This window comes from Buteo buteo, chromosome Z (genome assembly GCF_964188355.1).
Source record: "Buteo buteo chromosome Z, bButBut1.hap1.1, whole genome shotgun sequence".
Classification (NCBI taxonomy): Eukaryota; Metazoa; Chordata; class Aves; order Accipitriformes; family Accipitridae; genus Buteo; species Buteo buteo.
This window is the reverse complement of record NC_134204.1, coordinates 70949601-70957378: the sequence shown is the minus strand read 5'-3', so window position 1 is coordinate 70957378 and position 7778 is coordinate 70949601. Positions and strand designations below refer to the sequence as shown.

The 7778-nt window shown below is 43.6% G+C and overlaps 1 protein-coding gene across 8 annotated transcripts in view; it reads right to left on the bottom strand.

Annotated features, from left to right (window-relative positions):
- Positions 1-7778, bottom strand: part of RIGI (RNA sensor RIG-I) — a 28296-nt gene continuing 20518 nt past the window's right edge. For 6 of the 8 annotated variants that reach the window (XM_075021751.1, XM_075021747.1, XM_075021750.1 and 3 more), the window contains 2 exons: positions 3520-3666; positions 1-1749 (listed from right to left, as the gene is read on the bottom strand). In XM_075021751.1, the coding sequence (XP_074877852.1) occupies positions 1450-1749; positions 3520-3666 (447 nt within the window). In that variant the 3' untranslated portion in view covers positions 1-1449. The other 2 variants (XR_012649161.1, XM_075021749.1) reach the window with 2 other exon arrangements.

Below are 7778 nucleotides of genomic sequence, written 5' to 3'. Positions count from 1 at the left end.
TTGAGATAAAGACAGTTTAATAGGACAGAGAGGAAGACAATAATAATGATAATAATAATAATAAAATTACAGTACTAATAATAAAAGGATTGGAATATACAAAACAAGTGATGAACAATGCAATTGCTCACCACTCATCAACTGATGCCCAGTTAGTTCCCGAGCAGCAATCCACCCCCCACAGCCAACAACCCCAGTTTATATACTGGGCATGACATCACATGGTCTGGAATATTCCCTTGGCCAGTTTGGGTCAGGTGTCCTGGCTGTGTCCCCTCCCAACTTCATGTGCCCCTCCAGCCTTCTTGCTGGCTGGGCATAAGAAGCTGAAAAATCTTTGACTTAGTCTAAACACTACTTAGCAACAACTGAAAACATCAGTGTGTTATCCACGTTCTTCTCATAGTAAATACTAGAAAGAAAATTAACTATCCCAGCTGAAACCAGGACACCAGGTTTTATAACTGTGTGTGTAGCAATTTCTGTTTTTCTGAGAGAAGTCTGGGATCTGGATGGGGAGGAGGGATTTAAAGACACTAATGCCTAGACTTTGTTCCAATTCTAGATCATTTCTGACAGGAAATCTGCAGAATTAATATTAATGTCTTGAGAGATTTCAGAAGCTAATTCGTGAGGCAGGACATCAGGGTAAATGCTAATCACCATCTAAATTAAGCCTTCAGCCATCTTACAGAGCACTGGTTGTCCTTCTTGGGGCTTGTTCAGTTAAGCAACACATAGAAAGGTGTCCATTCTGCAACTTCAGCAACTTGACAAACATGCAGTGATAGAAGAAAACAGTGCTACCATTTTAATCAGAAGATGCCTCCTCCAAGAGGGCTCTGTGAAGCCCTACTGCTTTTGTCAGACTGTTGCAGAAGCATTCTCTATTAAAGATGGATTTAAAACATGCAATATCTTCCTTACCAAAAAGTTACTGGATATATACCAAAATGCCTAGAGCATTAAAAGTAATTTTTTTTAAAAGCTTTAAAAGTAGCTAAAGTAGCGCTTCAAGTGTCTGTATAAGCCATGTTGTCTCCTTGGAGGTGCAATCCAACCAGAACTAACTGGTAACAAAGAAGATTCTGATTCACACAGAAATGCTTGAAGTTGTGGCCTGTCACCTAAAATCAGATGTTTAATAAGTCATTCAGCTGGATTTTGTATTTTTCAGACCAGCTTCTTCGTAGCAGCAAAGATTAAGATCTAGATGCTTAGAGCACATTTTTGTCCATGCTTATATTAAAACTTCTTGTGAAACATTTAATTACATAGCAGATTTTTTTTTTAGTGGCCATACTAGCCTTTTTTAATCTAGCCAGATGCTGATGAGGGGCCTAGTATATCCAACAGCATAAAGAACAAGAACTTTTTATACATGGAAAGAGATTATCCACTATTTCAAGCTTGGTGCAGTAGGGTGATACATGCATTAAAATGCTGAGTTCAGCTGGATGTTTCTTCAACATCAAAAGTCTTCAAAGAAAAATTAATATTCTTCCATTTCTGAAAATCCATTTGTGTCCCAGTTTCAACATTCTCTAATACAAAACTTTTGATTTTGATCACTGGTAGATTATCAAATGTCTTGTACTTCACTATGATTCCCCAGTCATGCTGGCAATTAGTATTTTGGCAATACATCTTGCTTTTTTTCTCAAACCAATCAAACCTGACTGGTTTATGGTGAGGCTTTGTTATATAACGCTCCTTGAACGCGTCTCCTAGGACAGTGTGATGAGATTCCTGAAACAACACATGCCAGAAGCACTTAATAGTAGAAACACCATTCCTCATTTTTTCCCTGACATTTGCCTTCCCCTCACAAATACCATTTCCCTGGTAAGGTGCTTCCTGTCATTAAGGAGGCTCACCTTCCAGCCCACTTGACTCATCGCTCTTTTTTCCCCATTCATTAAATACCAGGTACTAGAAAGGCCCAGGCTTGGTCTTATCAAACCCCAAATTACTATATATCACAAGTCACTAGCTTACACATATTTGAACTTACTTAGATTCTCTAAAAGCCACGCTTGCAGTATTTGAGCCCTTTGCATAAAATAACAGAGTCATCCAGACAACAGACAACTTGAAAGACTCCTGGTTCTCACTTATTTTAACTACGTGACCCCAGCCTTCCATGAGGGGTGATGCAATTACATTGGAATGGTAGAAAAAAGTAAGCCTAACAAGGTAAAGGAGTAAGAGTTGTTGTTTATAATATATATAATTAAAGATTAAAAAAATTAAAAACTTAATTTGAAAGCATATGTACAATTTGAGCTGGAGTCTGAAAATGCTAGTTCTTCCTCGATATCCAACTTGAATTAAATATGTAGGCTGAACTATGACAGAACTCGGTTTGTAGGGATTATTTAAAATATTGTGAGGGGTTATTTGCAGAGTACTAAGCAAAAACTCTTCCTGAAGAGTTTTCTGAACTCTCAGATCTATTTGCCCAGGTATAGGTGATAAGCCAGCAGCACAAAATGGAGTAACAGTCAGAGATGCATATTAGATATCCCTTGTTATTTGTCAAAGAAGTGTAACTAGGTTTTCACAAGGCTGAGCTATTCCCAAATCCTCGCCTGTGGATATTCCCTATGCAGAGGAGTAGTGAACTCCATCTATGTTCCAAAAACAGCTGGTAAAAACAAAAAAAAAAGATATTCTTGATTAAAAAGGGAAGTGGCTGAAGGCAAGCATTCTGTAATACTCAGCTGTGGCCTGAAGCGCTTTATCACATCACAACTGTAGTTTTCAGAGCAGCACAAATGGAAGCTTCAGAAGAACAAATTTCAGAACTAGAAAGGCTCAAAGTGCCCAGAAAAGGCTCTCTTTCATGATCACCACTTTCCATGTCTAGAATATTGGCTTCTTGGGCCTGCAGAGGAATTCTTCAAGTTCAGAAAGATTACAATAAAAATGTCCCCATGAGATACATCGAAGCAATGTGAACTACCTAAAGAATGGAAAACAAAGTAATACTGAAGAATTAAAGGGCTCCTCTTGTAAAACCATGCTTTGCCCTGCCTTTCAAAACTGAAAACTGGCCCATAAGCCAAGGAGCTAAACAGCGAGCTGATCTCAGTACTTTGTATGGATAATTTGCAATCAACAGAAATAGTGGGAGAAATCTCTCAACTGCAGGAAGACTCCCAATCTTGTGCTAATCAGGAAAGTAAATACCCAGCAGTTATACGAATAGGTTATGTCATTGAAGATCACATGATTTTCCACAAAATTCATCAGTTTCTAATAGAAAGGGGTTCAGGAAAACTGAAGTGATTCCTGTCATATCACATATTTGCACAGCCTGGATATCATCAACTACCATCATAACACGCTACAGAAGTAGTTATGACTGGTCCTGTGGCTTTCCGATTTACTCAGAATTTTTTTCTGCTCCAGTTTGCACAAAATAGCCTGCTTTCCACACTAATAAACACTGCTGTTAGTTCAATAATGTTGACTTCCCTGGTGTTCATGGATGTAGGTTTCCATACAGACACATACCTTTATAACTCTGATGTCATCTGTACTGCAGGCATATGCTTTGCATTTTCCACAAAGAAGATTTTTTTTCCCTTCCACTACCTTACTTCTTGTTTCTTTCTTCCTGGAGTCTCGTAATACCTTTTCCTTCATTTGCAGGTCATGTATCTTTAATAAATAAATAAAAATCAAGATCATTATGAAATTACATCTGTCTAAACATGACTCAGGATATGTAACATCTAGGAACCTATTACTTAAAAGCAAACAAACAAACCAACCAGGCTTTGTTCTAGCAACTCATACCAAAGGAAGAACATGGTACATTTGTCAGGTTAAGAATGTAAGGCTAGAATAAGTAAGTCACATGATGGACAGCATTTATGCCATCTGTTCCTTCCTCCCCTCTACCCCGCTATGGCCCCTCTGGTCATAACGCTATTAAGTCCTTGTGAAGACTAAGTCATGTGAGACTCTCTACAGCAGAAGTAGTGCTGCTGCTCTGGAAAGAATGCTCCAGAGGCCACAGAAATTGCAGGAGAAAGAGGCAACAGCCACAGCCTGGACCTGGGAACCTGCAGCTCATGCAGAAACAAAATCCTCCAAGAAGCAGAGCAGCCAAAGCAAGACTCGGAGGTGGGAGAGGAAATTTCACAAAGGCTAGAGGGCCTTGGACATGCTTTGATTCTCAGTCTGTGAAAGCTTGTCTGGAAACATGGGGTGATCTGCAAATGCGTAAGAATATGGCAGAACTGTGTACAAAGTCTTTTTATTTGTAGTGGCTACCACTGACTTATTCCAGTCTTCTCTAGGAAATTTGTTGCAAAGGTCTAGGAAAATAGAATCATAGAATGATTTAGGTTGGAAAAGACCTTTAAGATCATGGAGTCCAACCGCAAACCTAACACTGCAAGTCCACTGCTAAACCATGTCCCCAAGTGCCACATCTACACATCTTTTAAATACTTCCACGGATAGTGACTCAACCACTTCTCTGGGCAGCCTGTTCCAGTGCTTGATAATCCTTTCACTGAAGACATTTTTCCTAATATCTGACCTAAAGTTCCACTGGTGCAACTTGAGGCCATTTCCTCTTGTCCTATCTCTTGTTACTTGGGAGAAGAGACCAATGCCCACCTCGCTACAACCTCCTTTCAGGTAGTTGGAGAGAGCGATAAGGTCTCCCCTCAGCCTCCTTTTCTTCAGACTAAACAACCCCAGCTCCCTCAGCCACTCCTCACAGGACTTGTGCTCTAGACCCTTCACCAGCTTCGTTGCCCTTCTCTGGACACGCTCCAGCACCTCAATGTCTTTCCTGGAGTGAGGGGCCCAAAACTGAACACAGTATTTGAGGTGCAGCCTCACCAGTGCCCAGTACAGGGGGGCGATCACTTCCCTGCTCCTGCTGGCCACACTATTTCTGATACAGGCCAGGATGCTCTTGGCCTTCTTGGCCACCTGCACACACTGCTGGCTCATATTCAGCCGGCTGTTGACCAACACCCCCAGGTCCTTTTCTGCCAGGCAGCTTTCCAGCCACTCTTCCCCAAGCCTGGAGCATTGCCTGGGGTTGTCATGACCCAAGAGTAGGATCCAGCACTGAGTCTTGTTGAACCTCATCCAATTGTCCTTGGCCCATTGACCCAGCCTGTCCAGATTCCTCTGTAGAGCCTTCACACCCTCAAGCAGATCAACGCTCCTGCCCAACTTGGTGTCATCTGCAGACTTACTGAGGGTGCACTCGATCCCCTCGTCCAGACCATTGATAGGGACATTAAACCGAACTGGCTCCAATACTGGGCCCTGGGGAACACCACTTGTGACCGGCCGCCAACTGGATTTAACTCCATTCACCACCATTCTTTGGGCCCAGCCACCCAGCCAGTTTTTTATCTAGTGAAGAGTACGCCTGTCCAAGCCACGACCAGCCAGTTTCTCCAGGAAAACACTGTGGGAAACGGTGTGAAAGTCTTCACTAAAGTCCAGGTAGGCAACAGGCACAGCCTTTCCCTCATCCACTAAGAGAGTCACCTGGTCATAGAAGGAGATCAGGTTAGTCAAGCAGGACCTGCCTTTCATAAACCCATGCTGATTGGGCCTGATCACCTCGTTGTCCTGTATGTGCTGTGTGATGGCACTCAGGACAATCTGCTCCATAACCTTCCCCAGCACCAAGGTCAGACTGACAGGCCTGTAGTTCCCTGGATCCTCCTTCCAGCCCTTCTTGTAGATGGGTGTTGCACTTGCTAACCTCCAGTCAACTGGGACCTCCCCAGTTAGTCAGGATTGCTGATAATTGATTGCAAGTGGCTTGGTGAGCGCTTCTGCCAGCTCCCTCAGTACCCTTGGATGGATCCTATCCAGCCTCATAGACTTGTGTGTGTCTAAGTGGTGTGGCAGGTTGCTAACCATTTCCCTTGGATTATGTGGGCTTCATGCTGCTCCCTGTCCCTGTCTTCCAGCTCAGGGGGCTGGGTACCCAGAGAACAATTGGTCTTACTATTAAAGACTGAGGCAAAGAAAGCATTAAGTACCTCAGCCTTTTCCTCAGCCTTTGTCACTGTGCATCTGCCCTGCATCCAATAAGGAATGGAGATTCTCCTTAGCCGTCCTTTTATTGCTAGTGTATTTTAGAAACATTTTTTATTGTCTTTTGCAGCAGTAGCCAGATTAAGTTCTAGTTGGGCTTTGACCCTTCTAATTTTTTCCCTCCATAGCATCACAACATCCTTGTAGTCCTCCTGAGTGGCCTGCCCCTTCTTCCAAAGGTCATAAACTCTCCTTTTTTTCGCCAAGTTCCAGCCAAAGCTCTCTGTTCAGCCAGCACTGTCTTCTTCCCCACTGGCTCATCTTTTGGCACATAGGGATGGCCTGCTCCTGTGCCTTTAAGATTTCCTCCTTGAAGAATGTCCATTCTTCCTGGACTCCTTTGCCCTTCAGGATGGCGTCCCAAGGCACTCTGTCAACCAGGCTCCCAAACAGGCCAAAGTCTACCTTCTGGAAGTCCAAGGTGGCAGTTCTGCTAACCCCCTTCCTTACTTCTCTGAGAATCAAAAGCTATCAATCATTTCATCATCTTTGTGCCCAAGATGGCCTCCAACCATCTTCCCTAGTGCCTTCCCTAGTTGGCTCACTCACCAGCTGTGTCAGGAGGGTATCTTCCACACACTCCAGGAACCTCCTAGACTGTTTCCTCTCCGCTGTATTGTATTCCCAAAAGACACCTGGCAAGTTGAAGTCCCCCACAAGAACAAGGGCTAGCAATCATGAGACTTCCAGCTGCTTATAGAGTATTTTGTCTGCCTCTTCATCCTGGTGGGGCAGTCTATAACAGACTCCCACCATGACCTCTGCCTTGTTGGCCTTCCCCTTGATTCTTGCCCATAAAAACTCAACCCTATCATCACCATCATTAAGCTCTAAACAATCAAACCACTCCCTAACATAGAGGGCTACCCCACCATGTCTCGTCCCTTGCCTTCTGAAGGGTTTATAGCTATCTATTGCAGCACTCCAGTTGTGCAGGTCATCCCAGCATGCTTCTGTGATTGCAATTTTATCATAGTTTTCCAGCTGCCCAACAGCTTCCAAGTCCTCCTGTTTGTTGCCCGTGCTGTGTGCAGTGGTGTAGATGCACTTCAGTTGGGCTATTGATCCTGCCACCTTTTGGGGGGAAGAAGCCCTAATTCCTATGTGACTGTTCTCAGTCACTCCTGTGGTTTCTAACACATCAAAACCCCTTGATTCTTTGCCACTGCATGGATCTCCATCCCCTATCTCCACTGAGACGGCAGACCGAAGGACCTCGCTAGCATAGCATCCCTTAAACATTGGCATACCACCGCCAGGCTTATCTCTAGCGAGCCTGGTTTTATCCCTTTCCCCCTTAAAATCTAGTTTAAAGCTCTTTCAATGAACCCTGCTAACTCCTGCGCAAAGATCCTTTGCCCCCTTTGAGACAGGTGTACCCTGTCTGTTGCCAGCAAACCTGGTGTTGTGTAGACCAACCCATGATCAAAAACCCCCAAATTCTGCTGGTGACACCAGGCTCAGAGCCACGTATTGATCTGCTGGGTCTTCCTGTTTCTTTCCTCGTCATTCCCTGCAACTGGAAGGATAGAGGAGAACACTACTTGTGCTCTTGATCCCTTAACCAGTTGTCCCAAGGCCCTGAAGTCTCTTTGATTGCCCTTGGACTTCTTGTTGCAACTTCATCATTGCCTACATGAAAAATCAATAATGAATAATAATACTAGGGCGATACCAGGGTAGGAAGCTTT